The sequence below is a fragment of the Zosterops lateralis genome (assembly GCF_965231275.1).
Source record: "Zosterops lateralis genome assembly, chromosome: 1".
NCBI lineage: Eukaryota > Metazoa > Chordata > Aves > Passeriformes > Zosteropidae > Zosterops > Zosterops lateralis.
This window is the reverse complement of record NC_139762.1, coordinates 70,664,756-70,689,819: the sequence shown is the minus strand read 5'-3', so window position 1 is coordinate 70,689,819 and position 25,064 is coordinate 70,664,756. Positions and strand designations below refer to the sequence as shown.

Here is a 25,064-nt window from a genome sequence, read left to right as displayed (position 1 = left end):
GGGTGCACAATCTTATCTATTTTCTACTTGTAATTTCATCTTTCTGATGAGCTTCTGCAGTGTGTCTGTCATGGGAGTGAGAGTAGTACATATTTGTTTTACTTACCTGGGGGTTGGGGTTTTTGTTGTTGTTGGTTGGTTGGTGGGATTTTGTTGGTTTGGGTTTTTTCCTGTTCTTGGCCAGCAAGCATAGGTTAGTTTTCTCTAGGCAGCTTTAGGGGTTTACCCTCATATGCTTCCTATGAATTTTTATAACTTACTATTAATATGAAGTAGGTAAGTGTATGGATCATCTGTTTTCAGTCTGGTTTGGATTGCCCATCATGGACTAGTACTGAATGTCTGTTCTAGGTAACTGGTAAACAGGTTGTTCTGACAGCTTGGAAGTTAATTTAATTCTAGTAGCTTCATGTAACTAAGTTTTCTTTTCATTTGATGGGGGTCTGAAGTCTTCTTTTCAGAACATACCAACTAAGAGGCACTTGAGTTGCAAAGCAGGGTTGGTAGGTCAGGTGCTTACAGTTTAGTACCTGAATTAATTTAAAGCTTTTTGTTCCATCCCCAAGTTACCATAGCAATGTGGAATATGTTGAGCTGGTAAAATTTACTCTACAAGTTCAAGTTGGTTTTAAAAATCATTATGTAAGTCTGTTTCTACTGTAAAGGTTGTGTGCTAGATCACATGTCTGCTGCAGTGGATCAGGTTTACTTTGCTGAAAGATCCAGCATCAGGAAGCTTGGAACAAGTTGAAACATAGCAGAAATTTTAAATGCAGCAGACTTTTAATACTTTTCAAAGTAATATTGCTCCAGAGATGTCTTATGAAATGTGGCATGGTTAAAATAAATTTGCAGTTTTATTTATGGAGAATTAAGTAGTTTAATTGCCTGATAGATCTGTTTCAGTTGCTATATAAGGTAGTCACAAATACAAACTGTGAATGATGATCACTTATTAAAGAGTTAATTATGTCTGATTGTTTGATTTAATGTAGAAAGGACTTGATTAAAACTCTTGGTTTTCACATTATCCCACATCATCTATTACACATGCTCTCCCTCTTTCTTGCAGTTTGGTTTATTCTTATATGCATATGTGTGGTTCAGTACTAATACAGGGCTTAAGCATGTACACAGAAACACAAGAGGAAATCTGTTTTTTTTCCCAACTAACCTCCATCCCCTGTTTCCTTGGCTTTTGCTGTTTTGTGCCTGTGATACTGTGCAGGATAGCTGAAAATACAAGTTATTCAAGGACATGTTGTTTCAGACCAGTAGCTCTAGAAAAGAGCAGGCCATCTGCTGCATGACCCTACTGGCTAGTTTACTCTAGGTCTGGAATTTTTAAGGTAGATAAAATACCTCACTTGCAGACTTTTTTACTGCCAGCAAAAATAGACCTAAAATGTGTATTTATACATCTGCATTTCCTTAGGTCTGAATTTCAATAGTTTTTATTGTATCTGTAGCACAGAGAAGGAAGGGAGTGTCAGACCTGAGTAATTTTGATAGAAGCTTCTCAGTTTGGCTCTGTTACCAGAGTACTTGCTAGTTTGCCTGTGTCTTTGCATTTAAAAATTAGGTTGGGTGTCCTGAAAGTAAAGATTAACTACTATACCCTATTAAATATGGGTACTGTTGTCCTTTGCAGGTGTCTACGAATTTTTTTTCCAACCTTTGATTTGCAGACGCCTTAAAGTTTTGGCTTTGATCTCTTCATGACATAATTTTCTTTTGGATGGAGAGTTTTCCATCAGAGATTTCCTCCATGCAAGAAGGGGTTTATGTGTATATTGGGAGAAGGGACAGCTTAACTCATAGGAATAGCACAGCTCATCAGGAAAAACTTGTGTGTTTTCTAAAGTTTCACGGCACTATATGGTTATTTTAAGCTTCTCTTAGTAATAATCCGTGGCTTGTTGGTCAAAAAACATTGGGGGCTTTTATAGCTTCTCACTTTCCAGAGATCTGAAAGAGTATCTTAGAGTAAGTTGGGGTTTTTTTCCACATACAGCTGTAATTGCATGCTTGTCTGACATTTAAAATCCCCAGCAGCTTTCTTTGTATGATTTACTGCTGTGTGTTAAGTGTAGCATATTTGTTGGTCGAATTATTCTATTTGTTTTGGTTTTTAATTCGTAATAAATTCAAACCTTTGCAATTCCCTATTTTAATAATTTTGTTCTACAGAACAAATTTTCAGTGCCCAGTTCAAGAATGAAGTGCAACTTATTTCTGTGGCTGCAGAGAATTATGTTCTGGAGTCGTATTGGGTTTTTTCTTATCTAGAAGTAGCCATAAAAATGATGATGGTAAAGAATAATTTTTGATAGCCTCAGTCATTCACTTATGTAACTTTCAACGTCTGGTTTTATTCAGGATAAGCTAGAAGGCATTAACCTGAGATGGCTTCTAAGTGGGGATGTACCTGACACCGAACTGGCAGGCCTTGTTTAATGTTTGTCCCTAGTGAAATCCTATGTAGTGAAAATTTAATTTAGTGAAGAGAGTGTATTATTATCAAATAAAATTACTACTGCTGGATTAAGTTGCTTTTAGAATAATTCTAACACTGATGTTAAAACATTTTAACTTTGTCTAAAGTAAAAGAAAAAAAGAAAGACTAAATGAAATAAAAATTCTGTGCTTCTGGAAGCAGATCTGTGCTTGGATGAATATTCAGAATTCTTAATATAAACCTTTGTAGTCTCCAATAGCATGAACAATGTTTTTAACAGTTTTTTCCAAGCCTGTGGCATGTTGTGTGTTCCTCTTTGATAATGCTACAGTAAATGACAAATAAAATTGTATTAAGTAATTGGGTAGAATGTATTCAAAGAGTGCTCTTTTGCTTGTTTTTTGGTGGTTTTTTAATGCAAAGTCATGGGTTTTTTCTTCTCTTAATGGTGATGTGTGAGGGTGGATATTGGAGTCCACCTGATGGCCCTGAAATAGCATTATTAGGTATAAGTTATTATCCAGACCTTTACTATCTCAAACAAACCTGAAAAGATTGTATCTCCCTGTGATCTGTGTGAGCTTTCTGCCTACAGCTGTTCCCTCCTCCATATAACCACATAATTCATGTAAAGCCTGGCTTAAACTGGGAAATGTATTGTCCTAGTATGTGCAATATCCAGTGGGAAGCTGCTCTGATCCTGACTGGGAAGGATTCACTTGTAGTTCCATTTGTATGCTAATCAAAACCCAACTTCAGTAGCCAGTTATTTCTCCTATCAGTGTAAAATGTGGTTAGCCAGCTGCTTCACTCAGCAGTTTAAAATAAGGCAATAGTCTCATTTCAGGGTTACAAATATTTTTCAGTACAAGTGAACATTTAGTTAGTGAAGTGACTCTGTCATGTACCAGCATAGTATCATTTCTTCTCTTTGAATTTCAAGGAAGAATTGTGGATTTCTGGGTCTCCATATGTTCCTTTGATTAACTGTTAGTCCATGATGATATGGTTTCCTGTGATCTTAGAGGAAATGGGGCAACTGGGCTGCTTTATCAACTAGTAATTTTTAAAATCTATTTGGATGTTTGCAAAGTAAATTCAAATAGCTTCTAAAACATTAATTTTTAAAATATTTTTTTCTTGAGCCTTCTTATCAATAAGTAATGCCACTTAATTTGTCTCTGCTTTTAGCTGATTTACAGTGTCATGCACGTGTAAAGATTATTCAATGAGATTTTGCAGAAGACTGCAACTTACTTCTGCTTAATGCACGTACTATGACAATATGGCTAACATGAAAATATGGCTGATATGATCCTTCTTGGTGTCTTTTAGGTAAACTGGTAAAAATAATCTCTTTTTATCATCAGAGTGAGTGAAACATAACCTTTTTCATATTATGTGTGTTGGTGGAGGAGGTTGTATCACTTTGAGACTTCCTTACATTTTCCTACTTTGGTAGTTATGCTCAACTTTCAGGGGGAGCTGAATATATGCCATGGGAACACAAGCTGTCAGGAGAAATCTGCATGTCATCTGGTGCCAGTTCTGGGAATAAGAAAAGAATTAAAATTCCTTTTCTCTGGAATGAAGCAATATTTTTAAAGACAGTATAAGTTAATAAGGAAAATGTGATATTGAACCCAATTTTTAACTTCACAAATTAAATTAAACACATTGTATTTTTAAACAAATGGATAAAAAAATCTTCTTATCTTTGAGTATATGAATCTTGGCATTCTGATTTTGCTCATCCTTTTCCAGTGATAAAAGTAAGAGACAAGAACTATGCACAGGCTTTCCTTTATTATCCCGATATGTCTCCTGGCAATTCTCTAGTATGAATTATGAAAACCCTGAGCCTATTTCACTGCTTCTCTATGCACTGTGACACTCTCTTGTTCCATATTGAGGTGATCCGTGTTCTGCAGTTGTTTATACCCGCTTGTCAAAATTGTTCTTGCTACTTTGCTTTTACCGTTTCTGAAACATGAAGCTGATGGCAATTATTTTTCCAGTATTCACTAGAAAAGCTTTTAGCAAAAAGGAATTGCTAATTATGAAGTGTTTTAATTCAGAGAAAGAAGCCGAATTCCGTGCACAGGAGATAAAAATGCACATACCAAGACAGCAAAATGGGTTCCCGCTGCTGTGGCAGATTGAGTTTCTTTCTGGGAAAGAAGCAGATTTCAGCCAAAGTGTACCTCTCCTTTTCAGTGGTTTCTCCACAAGAAGTTGCTTTGATATTCTTTGCCAAATCACCTGGGACTAAAATTTTTAATTTTATTTTAAAAATTTGAATATATGTTTTTCTTCTAATTTTTTTTTTCTTTTTCCCCTTTCTGTTCAAAAAATTGTCTTTCCTAAATGCTGTGGTTGAAATGCTTCCACTCAGTGTCCTGGAGTACAACTATTTGTACTTCAGATAAATGATGATGTTTCACATTCCTCAGGTGAGCTGTGTGACTGACACAGCCCTTCCCTTTGATTCCTTTCCTTAAAACAGCCCTGCCCATTTTCCTAACAAACGAGACTGTTGTGCTGCCAGCAGGGAGGTGCCTTTTACACCCAGGTACATCCTTCGTGGAAGAGTGAAATATAAGGTTATAAGATGTTATTCCATGATTTTCTAGACGTTGGCATTGGTTTTAGGAGTTAACCCTCTGCTGATGGCTGCCTACAGAGGCGGTGGTGAGTAGTGAGGCCACAGGCACAGTTCCCCAGGGTGACATTTGGGCACGGGAGGCGATGGCACAGCCCTGCTGCCCTTCACTGTGGGCACTGTTCAGCAGCGCCCGCCCCGCCATGCCCGTGTGCCACAGCCCTGCTGGCAGTGACACAGCTTGGGTTGGGCTTCTCCAGTCAGCAGTACTGGCAGATCCTCACAGTGTTGGCCTGTATGAAAGGGAGGCCATATGTTTGTTTTTATTATGAACACTGTAATGGTAAAGCAAAGTTTAAATGGTGAATGTACAAGTTTCAGCCCTGTAAGTTGCTGCTGTGCATGCAGGGCTGGTGCATAAGGCAGTTTCTGGGGGTTGAAATGGTTAAACTCCCTTGGTGTTGCTTGTTCCTGTAGGACGGTTAAGGTTGCAGAACTGATTGATATTGTGAGTTGTCAGATTCATAGCTGCTGGTATGATCTTAAACAGCTTCTGTTGTCTAAATTCTGACAAAGATTGTGATTACCCCCTGCTTCTTTATAGGCATCTGGGTTTTGGTGGTTTGGGTTTTTTTCAAGAAGTTTTTGGCTTTGGTAAATAAGTTTTTGGTTTAGACCTAGGTTTGTGTTATCAGTTTTCAGAGGAAAGTCTTGGCTTCTGAAATGCGCCACTAGTCATATAAAGAAAAGATTCTATTCCTTATGGCTTTAGATGCTTCAGTGATTGTGATGTGGTTGACTTAAGTTGAAAATTTGATCGTTTCTCTGATGTTATGCTGCTTCTGATCAATTAGAAATTGATCTGTTAACATGTTAAGGCTGCAGCAGGGAACAGTTTTATCTCTGCATTTCCCATAGCAATGCTGTATGTGAGACTTGGTTACTCCTCTTCAACATGAGCTTTTCATTGAGATCTCCACTTGAATGTTGTCTTGAATTTGATTTCAAAAAATGATCTTGTAGCTCCCAGTGAAATAAGTTGGAGCAGTATCTACTCATCAGGGTGCTGTGTGTTTTGAAAAGTCAATTCTAAAGACTCTCAGACTGTGCATGAATTAGTGTTTACCTTTGAACTTAATCTCTTCAAATGTGTTTCCCACTGGTTTATTTTCACAACAGTCCATTTTCCAAAGATGCCATAAAAAGAGGAGTTTCTACTGTGTTGCTAAGCTGTGTAGAACAGCCTACAGAGAATTACTAAATCAGACCAATGTCTGAAAATATTGCGGAGGATAAGATTAGAACCTGCATATGAGCAATGATGTTTAAAACCAATGGCTGAGTAGAGACTCACTGAGGAGCAACAGCCAGTTTCATTGTTTGGATAAGAGAGCATTGTAACAGGAAGAAAAACCCTTTGGTAGATACAAACCGTTTACTGTCATATACTTTGTGGAACAGACAAGGTTTTCAGGCAAGTCCTGATGTTGTGGGACTCAGCTAGAGTTGGTAACTTCAGTATCTCTGTATCTTTTAAGTGTAAATGCTTTAATCAGTCCTAATTCAGGTGTTCTTGTTTAAGTGCAGTGCTGGTCTATATGTAGAGAGGCGGTCACAAGACCTTACAGTACGACTTAGGCACAAATATACAAAGGAAGTCGTTAATAGAATTCTTTTTTGGCTTGTTTTTCTTTTTTTACATAATGCAGAATGAGAGGAGAGGTTAAATACTTAATGATGTTAGTCATGACAGAGTTTGACTGACAAGTGATGAAATTGCTTCTATTTCCACTGACAGATAAGAGGTTTTTTGACAGCTCTGTGGAGATTCTTCTTTGTTAATATGACAACAGTTCTAATATAATTAAAATTATTTCTGAAGTGCTACATAGAAATTAATTTCAAAAGAAGAGGAAAGATACTAAAGTACTTAATATAATTTCTGCATGTTCAATTGTACAAGGAACCTGTTCAATTTGAGTTCTGTTACCAAGTAATTTGTGCACTTTTATAATAAAAAGGTGAATATCTGCTTCAAGAGACTTACCGAAATTGCATTTTAGTTGATGGTTTTTTCTTTGCCATCCCCATGAAAGGAGAAATGTCAAGATCAGATCCAAGCCTAATGCTGAGTTTCTTTATTTTCTTTTCTTTTTAAATTAAAAATTTAATTGTAGTGTGAATATTATACCTGCAGTAGCATGAACTGTGCTTCCTTTGCTTTTGTCAGATACTGTGTTCTTAAAAGACGCTAATTAAGTGGGTATGTACTGAAGTTAAAAGCTAGAAAAGGAGAAATGTAAAAAAGTATTTGGTCACTTTGACATGCCTTAAAATACTAAAAATGTGTTTGAGGCAGTTACAGGTTTCTCTTAAATGAGAACTGCCTGAAACTTGTCACACAAGAGTTTGGTTTCTTTTACCTTCTCACCTGTGTATCCAAGCCAAAGTCCCTGCCCTGGTGGAAAAGGGGAAGTGCTACAATGCACTGCTCCTCATCTGCTGTGGACAGACTAGAAATGCAATCTTTTCGGGGAGCCAAAATCTCTTACAGTCTGTTCAGTGAACTTCTGTAGTGCTGCATTTTTGATTCAATTTTACTGATGCACTCTTTACTTAAAGACCTTCAGAAAATGCAATAAAATTTGAGTCTTGCAGAAGATGTAGCCTCCTTTTTATAGTTTCTGAAATGAGATGCTGTTTTGACTTTCTCTATAAAAGACAGGCAGCTCTTCAGGATTCTTTCTGATTTTTTTTTTTTTTTTTCTACCCCTTAAGATCGTGCTGGAAGTATCAGTACTCTCGATTCTTTAGATTTTGCAAGATACTCTGATGATGGCAATAGAGAAACAGATGAAAGAGTAGCAGGTAAGTGTTCTATATGTTTTAGGAACCACACAATGTTAATTTTGCTGTTTCACTTGTTGTTTCTAGCATAAATATATTTAAATGAACATTTCTGAAGGTGACAAGATTTCACTGAGGTGGTTTAACTAGTTGTTTGATGATAGCATCATCCTTTAGACACTTCTGCTGTAACTACTGTAAATATTCAGGCAGGTGTTCTTAAACATGGTTCCAGATGTCACCAGTACAGAAACACACTTGAAAATTGTGCCCAGCCTTTGACAATAGAACTGTATCCTGATGTTGCCTACTGACTACTACTGTTAATCTGAAACATACACTAAATTACTCTACACAGAGGTCTGTGACTACTACATGGGTGAGAACTTTCTGACATAAAGATCCATTGCAAGTCATCTCTTAAATATTGCTTTCATTGAGATTAAATAAGCACTTCCAAACCCAGAGCAAATTTGGGATTTACTTAGTTCCATAAATCTTCTTTGCTACAAATCTTAATTGTACTGCTTTTCTCTCCTCTTTAATTGTGTAAGATTGTTTTAAAGAAGTGTCTTTTTTTGCTTTTTGTTCTGAGCCTTTTGCACTTTTAATTTCAGGATCTATTACATCACCAAAGGCAGAACCTTCTCTTATATTTGAAATTGCTTTAGTAAGCACTTTTACGTGTGAGCCATGTTTCTCGGTCCAGGTTTTTTTTTCCAAGGTAATATATTAATATTCACAACTTCCACAGAGAAACCCATAAGAGCTCCTTAGGAATGGCTACAGAGCTCTGTTTATTTCTTGTTGGTTAGTACTGCTCAATATCCTGGGCTCATGGAAGTTGTCCATGGTGTGACTTCTGCCCACATGGTTAAGCTTTATGAAACCTGAGGTGATGCAAGCTGCCATGTCTCTCTTCCACCTTATTGTCTCTGCTCTGAACCACCAAGCAATGAAAAGGCTGATGAAGCATAGATCCTTCTGTAAAGGATCTTCATTCTGAAATTTCATCTCTGGGTCAGTCTGAAATAGTGGGATAATCTCATTTTTCTTACCTGGCCAATGTTGCTGAGTTAAAGGACTGAATTAAATTCACAAACAGAAAGCAAATCCAGGTATTTTGGTGTTCTCATCTAGAACTATAGGAACTTACTGTTCTTCAATTTATATGGAAACTTCTGGATTCTTATTACTATCTAGCTACTCACTTTTTCCATGTAAATAGTCCTTTTCAAGGATGCAATTGTTGTAAATAGAAAAGTAAACTTCTAAACAAATTATGTTTAAGGAGCACATTTGTGAATTGTGTCCTGAAATGCAAGGAAGAAACAAGCAAAATCTCAATATTGTATTTATTTTCATTATCTTAGTAGATTTTTCCTGTTCTAGTCAGTATTTCTTGACAGTAGTGTTACTGAGAGCTAGTTTGATTTTTGCTTGGAGCTCTCCTTAGAATTGGATTAGAGGTGCTTTTAGAAAATATAGACCAGTCAGAATTGAAATCCAGTAGAACCAGTGATCTTCTGACAAAACATTAGTAACAAAATATTGATTACATCCAGTATGAAATTAATATAGGCTAAAATTAAGTACTAAATTTTAGTAAACAGTAAAATTGATCAATATTTTTTATAATTGCTATATAGTGATTGACTGCTGTCATATAATTGATGAGGAAATAATTGTATATCAGGATATTTACAGTTCTGTAGAGATGTGCTCCTTTAGAGATGTTTTTCAAAGAGTTCTTAAAAAGTAACATAAGAACTTGAACAAAGTAAGACTGAATTTTATTTCTGGATGTTTTTAAAGAGTGGAAATTTTTTTAAATATTCTGGTTTTACTCAAAATTCTGGTTTTGTCATAATTGCTTATATTATTTTGCCTCAATCGTGTTTAAAGCCATCTTCTCAAGCAATTTCAAAAACTGATAATTATTTAATGTGCAAAATATATACTTATGTCAACAGATTCCAAAATTTTGCAAGTCCAGTTCCTTCTTTAAACAAACTCTGGCTTACAACTTCTGCTTTTGAAGTTGTTCTTAGCTGCAAATGCACTTTGAAACTTAACTGGAAGTCCATCTTGCTTATTTCTTCTAAAATTCTTTCTTTTCAGTTAAGAGCTTTGATGCTTAGGAGATTAAGATTCTAATCTGTTGTGAAAGCTTGGGGCCATGATCTAATACGCTTATTTTTCTTTTGATAGTTCTGAAGATGAGGTTTGAATAGTTTCTCTTTGTAAATGCCTTTCTCATGCTGCTATCTTTGTTTTTTGCTATTTGGACAGAACACATGATTTCCATATCAGTTCCCTGTCATATCAAATGAAAGATAGGAAATAAATGCACGTCAGTCAGCAAATGAAACTGGTAAACAGGTTCCAAGTCAGAAGGACTTTAAAACTGAAGTTATAACATGCCCACTTTACGAATACTTTTGTATCTTGGCAATGTTAGAAAGCCCCAAATCAAAAAATGTGTGCATATATCATCATCCAAAGCTGCCCTATTCCATTTGCCAGTTATGAGTAGTGGTAGACTAAGCTGCCATATTTTTTTGTTTTAGCAGTCCAGAAATTCCTGGAAATAACTGTACCAACTCTTTTTTGAAATTGATTTCAGTATTTAAAAATTATTAGCCCACTTCATTTCATCTGTCATTAGAAGCAAAATTTGAACTAGAAGCAAACAAGTTTTGAAGAGTTGCTGTGAGCTTTTCACTTGGGAGATCTGATAGAAGGAAGCAAAGTGAGTCCCTTCTATAATATTATCATCAGCTTGACTGAAAAGATGCAAGTCACAGGAGCCAGTCAGGATGTGGATAAGTATGACAAAACTAACTGCAATTTAGAAAACATAAATTTTTTTGTCTTCCTGATCTTAATGAAAATGAGTTACATAACAGTTTGGATAATACATTTGTGATCCACTAAAAGATAAAAAAAAACCCAAAATGCATCATTAGAGCTTGCAATTTACTAGATGGAAACAACTTATTCTCTAAGGCGGAAAATTTTGAATCCAAAGTCATGTATTAAGTGCTTGAAATAATTTCTTCTAGGATAAACTCGGTACTGAAGGGTTTGTTAGAGGTAGTAGACCTCCTCCAAATACTCATAATTTCCATAAAGCAGCTAGAGAATGGAAAACCTGCTCCCTTCCTGTGTAATAAGGGTATGCCTAACTTGAATACTCACAGGATTTGCTTTAAATACGTTGCCTGACAGTCAGTCTAAGGAACTGAACCTTCTGCCACATCTTAAATTTGCCATGGTCTAAATCCCCTACTTTGCATAATTCAAAATGTTTATTATTGCTAACCTGCCTTTGACATCAACTGTTCTGAGAATCTAATAATTTTAAAAACACATGCTGTGTTTTCAAAGATGATAAAATTAATTCTTAAAATCAAACTCCATTTCAATCATATAAATTCTCAGATTTCCCTGTATTTGCATTGATTTCTAGTGAGCCTGTGTGTCTCTGAAGATTCGGAAGGAAGACAAGTTCAAAAAACACTTGGGCTTTTTTGAGAATTTCATTTATCTAGACTTAGGTTAACAGTTTCTGCTCTTTACCAAGCCCTTTTTTGTGTGTTTGTTAGTAGGCACTATTAAATTGTGCACACCAAAATCAGAGGACAGTATTTTTAAAAAAACAAACAAAACTAAAAAACAGAACACAAAAGGCATCTGTAGTACAACAATCATTTGGTAACAAACTGTGTGTGCACTTTGTTCATCCTGAAAGCAGATCTGGTTTTGACTTCCCACTACGTGTCTTAAGCTCTGTGAAGGAGTTGTAAACCTCTTAAATTTCCTTCCAGGTTGAAGGTCTCCAGGGGTTGAACCTGAAGACAAGTCTGCTGTAGTTCAGGTCTTCCCTGTAGGTGGTCCTGCCTCATTAACTTCAAAGCACTAATGAGGCTACTGAGTCAAGTGTTGGCCTCCCTCTATTAGACTGATGAGTTCTCTGTTACGTGCTCATGAACCCTCCTGCTAGTCTCAATTTTTGTAGTGTGGTGGTCATCTCTTATGCTGAAGTACAGCTTTCTGATTCGGGGCTATTTGTATTATGTGCTGAAGTGTTTCACATTTCAAGGCCTCTTTTTTTCTTAATACTTCCATCAGGAAAATGGGAGTTGGGAAACCTCAGGTCTGACGTATGTTTGGGACAGTGGCTTCATTGCTACCTATTGTCAGAGAATTTGAATTTCTTCTGATCTATTCAAAATGTATATACAGATTCATCAAATGTAATGGGATGTTATACATGTTTTAGAGGGCATGATTTAGGATATCTGGAGTTCTCTATTTACTTGGCAAAGAGGAAGGACTCAAAATGGCAGTTAAGGAACAACAAAGCTTGTAACAATACGAAAGTGAGGAAAGCTGGCAAGCACAGGGGCCCTTGATACTTCAGAGGAGAACTACTTTTAAAAGAAAATGTTGAAATACCATATAGTGGCTTCACAACAAAAACCTACTCTTCTATCATTATCTGAAGTACTGAGCACTTCATAGTGAAGTATGCAAAAGTCTGACAAGGTATTCTAAATATAGAATATAAAATTCTAATATAATTGGAAGTACTACTGCTTATACAACAAAAGTGCTGGATGATTTTAGAAGTACTGTTTTTTTCCTCAACTTTTTTGCCTTGGCTCAACAGGACTGCTGTTCATGTAGATCTCAACTAGTTCAATCCCAAATTGCAGATGGTTCTTCATAGGTAACTTCTCAGTCTATGATCCAATAACTTATGAAGTGGTTAATAAATGCGAGTCAATAGAATAAGACCCTTGAGGAAACTTAATTTTGAAATTTCAAAGCTCAGCAGACAAGCGACTCATTCCTGATATGCACTTCTCTTTTAAGATGTATTAGATTAGCTGCAAGTCACCCATTTTAAGTCAGGCTTTGTAATTTTTTTCAGGATGGTAGCTGTAGTGATTAGAAAAATTTAATAAAGAAAAAGCAGAAGAGCCATTGAAATTTGGATCGTTTTCTGCCCTAAGGCAAACTAAACTGTTCAGAAATGTCCTTTCCTTGTAGGAAAATTACCCAACCTCAAGGCTCTGGATTTCTGTTCTTTGCTTTTCTGATGTAGAGGTGTATCTAATTCTTTCCTTTCTTAGGCTGTCTGCAGCAAAATTTTTATACATTATTCTTAAGGAGTGTCAGCTCCTTCTCTGAGTGCTGGGTGTCCTACATGTTACCAGCCCAGTCAAGCATGAAGTTAAGCTTTAGCTTGGCTTTGTCAGTGCTTCTGAAGGCGTAACTTCTTTAGTTTTGTAACAGGAGAAGGGGAGAGCCATCAGGTCATTTATATAAAAGTCAATAGTTCATTATGGTTACAAATAAAGGGGTTGAAAGGTTGCCTTTTTATTTCAGAAAATGTTACAGAATCAACAAATAGGTATTACTAGTGTTGATTTCATTGGTAGACATGTTGAATTAAAAATCATTATATGTTTTGGCAGAAGATCACATTTCAGTATAACTTAAAGAGTTTTTAATCACAGTTTAACATTTGACTGAAGTTAATGTTATAGCTATTTACGTCTGTGATTGTATAAACACATACAAACTACTTCAAGTAAAAGCTACATTTGTGATGGACCTGAAAGCATCAAGGTTTGTATGATGGCAATTATCATGGTGCCCTTGGTAAGATTAGATGAGGTACAACTATAAAAATGCTGTGTTGTGGTAGGATTATCTGGCTGTTGTGACATGCTACCGAGTGACAGCTTCTCAAATATATTATATCTAGAATCTTCTACTATGTAACAGAAACATGCAGCAGAGTAATCTACTTTTAAAGTTGAATGGGTAAAGTCCTAATGACTTGTAAGAATTTTCAGCATCGTCACTGTTCACTAAAAATCAATTCTTGCCGTCTGACATGGGTTTGTCTGACATGAGATTTTTGGCTTTCTATGCCTTCAGACATGTCTTATTCCTATTTTCCTTAATTGGATTCCTGAGTTTTTATAGTTTGCATTGTTTTTCTAACTTTTTTTATTATTTATATCATTCTAGTGCAGGGCACTCCTGATCTGCAACTGTTCTGGTCTTTGAAAATATTTTACACGAGTGAAATGTTAACGTGTAGTCATTTCCGTAAGAAAAATTACTTAATTTGAGTTCTTTAAAATAATCAAAAAGTAACAAATTAGTATCTTACAACTGTGAATAAGTAACTCAAATGCAAGGAAGTGCTAAAATTAGGTACTTACTTTACCATGAGAGCCTTTTCTAACTTTGTTGCACAGAAGTATTTGCAGATCAGCATTGCTGAATACTAGAGAGATTTTACATATTTTATTCATTGTATCCTCAGTTGCGCTTTTGTATTGCTGCAGTAAAATTCTGTGCATCAAACAAGTTACTTTCATGTAGCAAATGTGGTGTACTGTAGTAACTCCTTCAATTTTTATGCAGAACTGCAAACTGAGTGAATCTTTTTTCCATGAGTGCTAATTAGCAAGAGTCTCAGTAACAGATGCTCAAAAGAGGAACCAGGGTTTTTTGCAGCCTTCAGTAACATTTCTTAGCAGCAAGGGCCAATACAGTGTTTCTGCTGTGCATTGTGTTCTGTGTAAATATTTCAAAATGCCATGTTAAATTGTTTCCAGGCAGGGATTGAAAATGTTGAAATTTCCTTGTTAAAAGTCACAACAACACTTTTTATTTTGTATGGGAGTAAAGTAGATATAAAACTACTCTAAATAGGTTATCTAACACTTCAGTGTGGTAGGAGTTCTGTGCTCATCTCTCCTAGTTAAGAGACCTTCCTTCTGGTAACTATATTTCAGTGTGATTAGATTAATCTGAGAATTAGTGAAATGCATATATTTATCTGGTAATCTCTTAAATAGGTTTCCCCAGATGTTCTACCTGTAAATGGCTATTCAAAGAACATTTGCTATGTTTTACAAAGGTCCAGGATCTTAAAATTTGAGGCCACCATATATATATATGGCCTCAGCATCAAAGCACATGACATCCCAGTGCACACAAATCACCACTGGCCCTTTTTGGAGGAAACACTGCAATATGAGAAACAAATAATGTGACTAGGGGAGTGGAAAGGTGAATTAAGAGAAAGTGGAGAGCTAGAATTAAGTATTTTTGAATTTAAAGCTGACTCTAGGTGTTTGAAAATCAATGTAAACTTTCAAGAATAATGGTGCAAAGACTTTCTTTCAAGCTTTTTTTTAAGTATTGCAGAAGAGCTGGAAATTTTTGGGTGTTTTTGGTCTTGTGCATCTCTCTTAATTTGATTTCAGTGAGCTGAATTCAACATGCTAATCCAGTGTAGGACATTCCTAAAATCCCACTATTTTAAAATAAAAATTTAAAACTACATTATTCTTTTTAATAAGATAAAGTACATTTCAAGATCTTCCATTTAAACTACTAAAATTTTGGTGTATGATTTTATGTTCCAAAAAAAGTCTGTGGTTTCAGTGGGACTGTACACTCACTTCATGGTTTAAGCTTTGCTATGTGGAGACAGCTTTCTCTGCTGCCACAATATATTTGCTTCATGTAGATCTGTGTTCTTAATGCCCACATACTCCTCTTGCCCCCAAAAAACCAAAACATTTGACAGCATCAGCTCCCAAATATTTTCCCAAAACCTTACAACGAGTCCTTGTCAGACAGCTTGAAATTTTGACTTAGCTAACCTAAGGCCAGTGAAACTATGGAAAATGTTCACCAGTTTGCTTTCAGACCAACTCTGCTGCATGTGTTCATAAGTTCCATAAAGATTGCATGCTTTATGTTTAATACAAACAGTATCTTTTTTTTCACACCCATCCTTGCTTTTTATATTTTATTTTTGTTTCCCTTGCCTTGGTTGGATGCCTGTGTGTGTTTAATCCAAATCCCTGTCCAGTCCTGGAGTTTGAACTACGGAAAGCCAAGGAGACCATACAGGCCCTTCGAGCCAACCTGACTCAGGCTGCAGGTGGTGTACATAAACCTTTTCTTAAGTCTCTACTTTAAACAATGTAGAAGTAGCTGAGCTCATCCTCTGTGAGAGAGTAAAATTTAGTTGCTTCTTTTTTCCTCCCCAGAAAATGAAGTTCCTTTGCAGGAACGAAAAAATTATAAATCAAGTCCTGAAATTCAGGTAGGTGGCTGATGGTAAACAAACTTTGCATGGATTTTAGTATGAACGTGCTTCCATAGTTGGAAGAGAGATAAACCAAAGATCTAGTGTATTTTCTTTTTTTTTTTTTTTTTTTCCAGGAGCCAATCAGACCTCTTGAGAAAAGAGCTCTAAACTTCCTAGTTAATGAATTTTTATTGAAGAATAGTTACAAGCTTACATCAATAACATTTTCAGATGAAAATCATGATCAGGTAAAGTTTGTTTGTGGGTTTGTTTGGGGCTTTTTCCACATTCTGCTTTCCATATTCTGATATGGAAAGCAGAGTTGTCCTAAACTCAAGTGAACTTAAGTGATTTTTCCTGTGCATGCAATTTGCTTCATATATATGAGTACTCTAAAAGTTAAATTTAGTTAAATAAGTTAGCATTTTCGTATATAAACCATGGTTTGAAAACACAGCAATTTGAGCAGTAGTTTCCCAAAATTTGTAGGAAGAAAACAGAGTATGTGCATTCTATAAAGGAAGCAAAACAAGAAGTGAAATACTGTGAGTTAGATATTTCCTTGTATTCTGGTGTGACACATGTTCAGTTAAACTCAAGGACCTGGATCTCAAACGTTATCTTTTCCTTGGATCCTACTCAGTTGACTTGTGCAGGATATACAGTTTTTACTCATTGGTTGTCTTCTGGACATGTGTAGTTGTGTGTGTGAGTGTATGCGATCACCTGTGGCATTGAGTACAGTTTTGAAGAAGCTCTTGGTAATGAGGTGTTACCTTAGATCTTTCCAGCATAGCTATGCTTGACTGCATTTTTCTTAAGATGATTGGTTTTATATCTCTGTTGGCTTACATTTGATGGGAGGAATATCTTGGGAGGAATGTTTGGATGATTCTAATTATGTTCTGACTGTTACTGGGTAGACAAAACACCCAGTAACATCAACACTCAATATGTTTTCATCACAAAACTGGAATATTACCAGAAGAATTAAACACAGAACTTCATCAAATTTTATCTGTAACTGGTCCCCTTATACTTTTCCTATGTTTCATATCCTAATCTATAAAGCAAGTATGTTGTTAAATAGAGTTTCTGAATCATCTCGCACTGAATATTTGCACTTAACATCCACATACTTGTGAGAATTCAGCCCCCTAAAGAGAAAAGATAAATATTTTATCCTATTTGTGTTCTCAACTGAGAATGTTTTGTGTTGTGAGAGAATTAGCAAAAAAAAGAGCAAATTTCTTAATTCTAAAAGGTAAATATGAACATATAGCAATTAACATATAGTAGACACATTTTTTCCTACATTATTCACATAGTTCTTTGAGAAAATAATCTTTCTTCAAATAAATGTATGTGACCATACCATGGTATATGAAGACTGGGTGCAATAGGAAAAAAATTCAAACCAATACTTATATGTAATATCATTAAAGAGAACATCAGAACTCCTGTGTAAAAGTGCACAAACTTATTTATGGTTTGCAATGGAATTCCAACAGATGTGTACTAATAGAATGACAAGATGTAAATGAAAAAAGGAAGAACATAGAGTGGTGATTTGAGACAGGAGGCCCTTGCTTGCACCTCACTATCAGTCATCTGCAGAGCTGTTTGAGATATACTGGACATCAGGAGGAATTTCTTCATGGAAATGTTCAACATTGGAACGGAGTTCCCAGAGAGGTGGTGAAGTCACTATCCCTGGAGGTGTTCAAGAAATGACTGGATGTAGCACTTAGTGCTCTGGTCTTGTTTACATGGTGATGATCAATCAAAGATTGGACTCCATGATCTCAGAGGTCTTTTCCAACCTAAACGATTGACTGGCAGCCTCAGGGAAATTACACCTGCACTGGTGAATGAAATGGGAACAAAGCCAGTATTTCTGCCTTGTATCAACTGCATTGGCTTCTGCTAGAATTTGAGCAATGTTATTTCTGATGCGAAAAAGTGTTCATATCTTGGCAAAATGAAAAGTAACCTATGTGGTTTGGAAGGGACTCTCTCTAGTATGTTACCTAGAGCAGCCTTTACAGTGAAACTGCTTTGGTTCATGAAGTGGATCCTTCCTCTACTCTTGTTTCTTGTTCAGTTAAGCCTCTATCTGATTTACTACAATGCAGTCTTGATGTGATTATTTTGCTATTACATCATCTGTGGTCAAATGAGGAAGAGAAAAAAAAAAGTATATCGTATGCTTTAGTTTCTTTTATTCTTTTGAAGGATTTTGAACTTTGGGATGATGTAGGATTGAACATTCCAAAACCTCCTGACCTGTTACAACTCTACCGTGACTTTGGAAATCATCATGTTACTGCTAGAGATGTGGTGGATGCATCAGTTGGTGTAGAAGATGATGAGTTAGAGGCTGATACTCCTATACTTGGGACCGTCCCTGTGTTTGAAACAACACCACAGTCAATAGAAGTAAGAGTGTACAGAAGAAATGTTACAGCTGTTTAATGTGCTACTTAACTTTATTGTACTAAACTCTTTTGTTTCTGTCTTGTGTTTAGCAATGTTTAATAGTGCAAAAATTAGAAGATCAGATTAGTGTGTTAAACAATGAGAAATGGTCTTTGATGGAACAAATCCAAAGACTTGAAAGGTATGTACTTATCAACCTACTTGACACTGGATAAATGTTGGATGACTTTTCAATGTTTTTCTAACACATATATGAAACCATAACTTAGATATAGGGAATGACTGAAGAATGAATTCTTCAGGGCAGGGCAGTCTTTCCTTTTTAATACAGAGTACTTGATTTAGAAAAAGGAAGAGACTTCAGACTGATTATTTCCCTATAATTACCTATATAATTTAATTTTGTAACCAGTTTTGTTCTTACAATGTAACTTCATTTCTTTGAGAACAATCACTTCTGATCTGTTTTACGTAAGTTTTTCTTCAATTAGCTTTATGTCACTTCAATTCGCTTTATTTTTGTGTGTGCAGCTTGCAAACTCTGAAAGATGCTTGTTTTAACATCTGATGTCAATATAGTTTTTCTTCCTGAAGAGCAAGACTAGTAGACATGACAGTATCTTTAATAACAGCCAAAAAAAAAAAAAGTTCATAAAAGTTTAGTCAAAACATATCATTCTGTAAGCTGTAAGATATCATTCCTCTTAAGAGGTGTACTAATGCTGTGTGTGGGAAAGTGCATAAATGTTAAGTGGCTTTATTGACTTACATAGTTATTATTTCAAAGCCAGATAGGATAGTGTATATTGATTCACCGCTGTAGTATTTTGTTTTGTATCCTAGTTAGAGTTCTGTCTTGTGACAATCAGTGCTCACATTTCAGCCAGAAGGAGATAAAATGGTTGTTACTCGCTTGTTTCATTGATTCACTCACTCAGAGTGCAACATTTTTCCTGCTACTAATTATTTACTAAAGTGCTAAATGAAACTCGTGCTTGTTTGAACAGTTTGTGTGATGAAAGTTATTTCTGTTATTGGAATTCTTAAACATACATGAATTGAAGAGGGGCCTCTTGAGTATGTTGAGCTCTTCAGTACATTGTCTTTATTTCTGTGCTGCAGTGGTGTGATTTGAAGAGCATTTGCATGAAAGCTACAAATATATTTCATATTTTGCTTTTTCAGTGAAATAGATCTTCTCAAGAATGAAAACTTTGCTGTGTCAACGGTTTATGGTGTAGCTCCCCATCCTTCTTTGAAACAAGTGCCTCTCACAGTCTCAGAGGACAATGGACGGTACTTGGATATCAAGAGCTCTGAGAATGACAATAAACATGGAAATATTGAGGAAACAAGCCTTGCTTTATCAGCTGAAGTGGATTCAAGGACTTCTAAAGATGATATGCTAAATTCTGTGCCCTCCAAAGAGACAGAAAAACTGTCCTCATGTGCTCCATCATCTAAAGCTGCAGTCCACTTTGATAAACCTAATAGGTTAGTGATAAGTCATAAAGTGCATGCTATTATTAAAAATTCTTGTAAAGTGAGTAGATATTTTTCTAACAGTGAAATTCTGCCAAATGAATATATCATTTGTGTTTTGAAGGCAAATAAAGGACTTAACATACCTCTAGGGTACAGTGCTGATATTTTTATATTGTTCCTGATCTCTTTAGGAAGGAGTACATATGATAAACCTACAGTTTTAGTATTGAGAGTTTCAGAAGTTTCAATTCTTTTCATTTCTACTTGTTTCTAAAGCCAGCTCTGTTTGTTGCAACAAAAAGATAGGTAAAATCAGAATAATGAGTGGGAAGACAAGAGAGTTCTGTTCTCTTTTAATTTAATAATTCTCTTCTGCTGGAAGAGTTGTTGGGAAAAATTTTCCCTTTCTGTGTGGATGTGTATAACTCTCCTAGAGAGCAGTACTATTTTTCATTTACTTATTTTGTAATTATCAGAAAGGCATCTAATGGCATACTGCTTTTTTGAGTTTTGATTTTGGGGCAGGCCTTTACTGGGTAGCTATGATTCTTTTAACTAAAATAGGGTATTCATGTTGTGTTATTACTTGGAGACTGAGTTTGTGCTTATAAGTGCTCTTGAGAAAGCCCCTTCAACCTGTACAAGGGTTTTTATGGTGAAGAGGGGAAGTGGCTTGTTCACTAAGTGATAAATAAACCACTGGAGTCATCAGGATAACACGGACCACAAACATAATGAGGGTATGTGCAACTTATAATTGTTACCACTGTGGACAAAGATATTCAAGTAGCTCACCCTATGATCTTACTGTTTTTGTTCCTAGGGAAGCAGGTAGCCATCCTGCTTTGTCTTTTGACAGTTCCCTTGGCAAGCTCTTGCTTCTGTTGATACTGTAATTTGTTTCTAGAATTACCTTTCCATCTGAAAATACCAAGTACAAATCTATGTGACATTCTGTGCAGATGAAAAAATAAATGCAAGCTTGTAGTGGGGGGCAGAAAAGAAGCACCTAAAAGGGAGTTGCTAACCTTGCTAGTAATAACTTTTTTTTGCAAACTCCAACAATCTGGCTTTTTCTGGATTTTCTGTACTTCTTGCTTTAACTTCTAGGGTCCAGGGCTACTTTTTCAGAATTGGACAGAAGGAAAGATAATATATACTGAATATAATACTTTGGAGTCTCATAACATTTCTTCTCTTTGTTGACTATACTAGTGCTTAACAGGAAAGTAGAACAGCTTAGATTTTTCTGGAAAATGGTCAGTGGTTCAGTTTAAGCTTTCCAGATTTTTTTCTTTTTAAGTTTCTTTCATATCCTAGCTGAAAAGCCAGACTATGTAGTAATCCAAACTGAGAGCTGTTGTGCATTGATTGCTATATGCTTGTTGTACCTACTTTCATTTGGTATGTTGCAAGTTTCTTTTTGCTCATATTAATGGTGAGGGCTGAGTGGTGTTAAGTGCATGACAGATTTACGATTTGGGGATAGTGAGAACTTGTATCAAAATAGGATAAAATCACTAAGTGAGGAATGAACTGTGTATTTCCAGTGGAATTTATGACAGAGTCTAGAAGAGCAGCATTTGTTCTGCTGATCACAGCTGTTTTAACTATAACTGCACATAGATTTATTTGAGAAGTAGTTCAATGAAGCCATGAATCCCCATTCAGTTATATTCACGAGTTCCCTCAAATGCAGTTCACTGCAAAAATAAGTAATGCATGTGTAATATGTAGCTATTTTTGTACTCTGCTTTGGGCTTAATATGTCAGCAAAGGGTCAAAGGAAAGCATATTTGATACAGTGTTTTATAGACCAGTATCTAGTACTAAATTTTCTTTCTGGATTATGCCCTAGGTTTGTAATAATGCAGTATTTTTTCCACTGAGAAAATAGATTATTTGTTAAATGTTTGGAGATCTACAGGAGAAGCAGCACAATGGAAATGCTGGATATTTATTGATTTCAATACAGGGTTATTTGTAGAAGACTATTACTGCAATTTATGCAGAATGTACTAAGAAGGGTTAAAAACTAAGACTCTATCCTAAAAGGCAAGTTCATTACTACTGTATCTATGGAGTGTTTTCTTGGCATAAATCTTGCCCAGATGGGAAGACAGAAGAGGAAGTGAGCCTGCTTTGTGTGACTGCACTCAGAGCAGCTGTGCGTGCATGCTGGCAAATGAGGACATGGCCATCATTGGAAAAATGCCTCAGTTAACAGATTGCAGTGCAAAGCACTACCAGTGGTTTAAATAGACTGCACCACATGTGTTTATTCAACTAATTTAAGGTGTGTGGGAATTTGTACCAAATACAAGATGTTTTCTGTACATAGCACTCCTGGCTTTTTGAGTGAATTGACTGTTTTGTACCAGAGTCATATTAAATAGAATAGTAGTGCTTGAGCTTTTTATTCATTGTACTTTTTATATTTGGCATACTCCTGGCATCTGTTGGCCCTTGAAGAGACTTGCCTCTGACTTGTGTGCAAGAGGCCTTGGTCTTTTATCGGTTTTCTCCAGCGTAGCCATCAAGGATTTTGTTAGACTTCATTAAGGAGAAGCTTTCTGGACTTCAAGTATAGCCAGCAATTGTAGCAGGATCCGTACTGCCCAGAGCTTTGCTGTTATTTAATCCACAGGGAAATTCATTGACATGTTGTCATATTTACTTTTCATTCTCTGCAAAGTGGGAATGGAACTTTGCCCTTACGTAGGATTTTAATTAGGATTCCAAGTGGGAGAGGACCTGATTTTCTGTAGAATGAATGCCAAGTTGAAGGACAGCCTAGGCAAAGGGCTGGCCAAGGCTTTAATGTTAGGCTGCTGCCTTGCAATGCTTGCTCATGTTCTCCCAGTGTAAAAAAACTCTACAGTCTTGAGTAGAACCTGTAAATCTGTCAGTCAAGGATATTTTGCAGCATAAGGACTAACATGTTGTGAAACAGAGGTCCTTTGCAGTAACTAGCTACCATTTAAGTAGTTTAGTAACTTTTTTTAAATGAACCTTGCACAAAACCAAGCTGAATAGAATTAAAACAAGCTTCCATCATTAAAATTTAAAATGTACTTTAAAAATCCATACTGTTAAGAAAAACATTGATTTTAAGCAATAAATAAAAAAAACTTATTTATCATAATTTTCTAAATAGTGAGAAGAGGAAAACTGGTATATTTATTGATATCTTCTTGGATTAGTTTAAGTAATTATAAGTAGGAGCTTTGATTCTTATTGGGCTTTTTCAGTTAGAAAAGGGTGAATGATGGTGCATTTATGGTAAGAAGTGTTATGTTTCAGTCTATTAGATAAAATGTATGTCCATGCACATAATTGTTTATTGTGTTGGATTTTGTGCACTCGTGTATATTTTTGAGGGTTTAAAGGTGTTACCAGTTTCCACATAAGAAATAGGAGTTGCCTCCTCTCTGTCATTAGAGGACTCAAACAGCAGATGATGGTAATGGGTGAGATGCTTTCCATGCATGTTTTGGAAGACAAATGTTGTCTGTCTTCTTTAAACATAGTGGATGAAGCAGTGTTAGGTTAGCATCTAAGTACAGGCCTCAGATAAGGCAGAGGAAGTTGTCATTACTCGGAAAAATGGGGTGCTGCTGCTTGCCTGTTCAATGTAGTGGTCAGTAATTGTTTTCTGACAACATTTCTGCCAAATTACCCTTTTGGACATGGCCGTTTTGAAGCTTTTATCAGGGTTTGATATGGATGCCTGAGGCTTTGAGTAGCTTGGCTCTGCATGGTCTGGTGCTGGAAGTGGCCATGAGGCGGTGCTTGTGCAGATGCACCCTGTATGAGGGCTTTAACAGCAGTTTAAGATTGATTTTCAGGTTCTGGCGGCATTTGAATCCAAAGTTAGATCCCAAGGTGACAGTTGAGCAAACTCTGTTTAAGCCTGAAGCTCATAACTTGACTGACTACTAAAATGCTTTTAATGCAATTTGCAGAATCAGAGCATTAAGCAAAAATACTGTTCCGTGTGATTTCTGTTCCCGCCCCACCCCGTTTGCATAATTGTGTGCTTCCTCTTGTATTGCCTAAGCTTCCTTTTCTTCATGCTTTAGTCCTATTTTTGTCAGTGCAGCAGTTTGAAAGATGTTACATTCTTTGGTACTAAAAGTAACTTCTTAATTAGGACACTCATATTTTTTTCTTGCTACAAACTAAACACCCTAAAAGATAATTTTAAAACTTCTGTAGTATGAATCACTTAAACATGCATTCTGGGAGTCATTTTACCTAGCTGATTAAACCAGAGTGAAAGGACTTGCTTTATTGCTTTTCTGATTTAAGCTTTCTTCAATGATATTTCAGGAAATTGTCACCAGCTTTCCATCAAGCACTACTATCCTTCTGTCGGATGTCAGCAGACAGCCGTTTGGGATCAGAGGTATATTTCCAGTTGACATAAACTAAAAGGTCCTTCCTTTTGCACGGCAGCAATAGTTAAACAAGCAATAATTGCTTTGAAACAAGACATAGATGGAGAGATGAATCTATGTGCTTGAAAGTTAAGAAATAAAGATATGCTTCCAGATTTTATGCTAAATATGAAATCTAGTGATAGAGGTGTAATTACTGGGAACTTTTGAGACTCCTACAAATGGATTCATGCTTTTGAAATTACTGACGCATAAAAAATTTACAGCCTTACGTGTGGGAGTAAATTAAACACTTTTCTGGTAAGTGATCAGCCTGCTGCAATTTTTACTATTCCTGTCAAATGGTATTTTTCCGTTCCTGCGCTTCTAAAAAAAGCAAACAAGCAACTTGGTTTTCTAGGTATCTCGGATTGCAGACAGTGAGAAAAGTGTCATGTTAATGTTGGGACGCTGCCTGCCTCATATTGTTCCTAATGTTCTGCTTGCAAAGCGAGAGGTGAGGAACCCTGAAATTTTACCTTTTGTTTTTTTCACGATATTTTGTTGTTCATTTTGAAGCTGTTGTGTCTAACTTCATGAAAGTCTGTTACTTGCAATCATGTTCTTACTTTTGTGCATGCATCTCTGCTCCTAGAAAATGGTTTTACACCTCTGTCAGGTGAGTTCAGTAAACCTGCATGGTATCCTAATATTTCTTCC

General features: G+C 36.1%; 1 protein-coding gene across 3 annotated transcripts in view; it reads left to right on the top strand.

The window, feature by feature from the left end:
- Positions 1-25,064, top strand: part of RELCH (RAB11 binding and LisH domain, coiled-coil and HEAT repeat containing) — a 75,453-nt gene that overhangs the window by 8,253 nt on the left and 42,136 nt on the right. For 2 of the 3 annotated variants that reach the window (XM_083866800.1, XM_083866797.1), the window contains exons 2-10: positions 7,839-7,928; positions 15,820-15,891; positions 16,001-16,056; positions 16,176-16,289; positions 18,277-18,480; positions 18,570-18,661; positions 19,666-19,974; positions 24,298-24,373; positions 24,766-24,861. In XM_083866800.1, coding sequence (XP_083722926.1) covers positions 7,839-7,928; positions 15,820-15,891; positions 16,001-16,056; positions 16,176-16,289; positions 18,277-18,480; positions 18,570-18,661; positions 19,666-19,974; positions 24,298-24,373; positions 24,766-24,861 — 1,109 coding nt within the window. Of the gene's footprint in view, positions 1-7,838; positions 7,929-15,819; positions 15,892-16,000; positions 16,057-16,175; positions 16,290-18,276; positions 18,481-18,569; positions 18,662-19,665; positions 19,975-24,297; positions 24,374-24,765; positions 24,862-25,064 lie in introns of those variants that run through there. The other variant, XM_083866798.1, reaches the window with a different exon arrangement.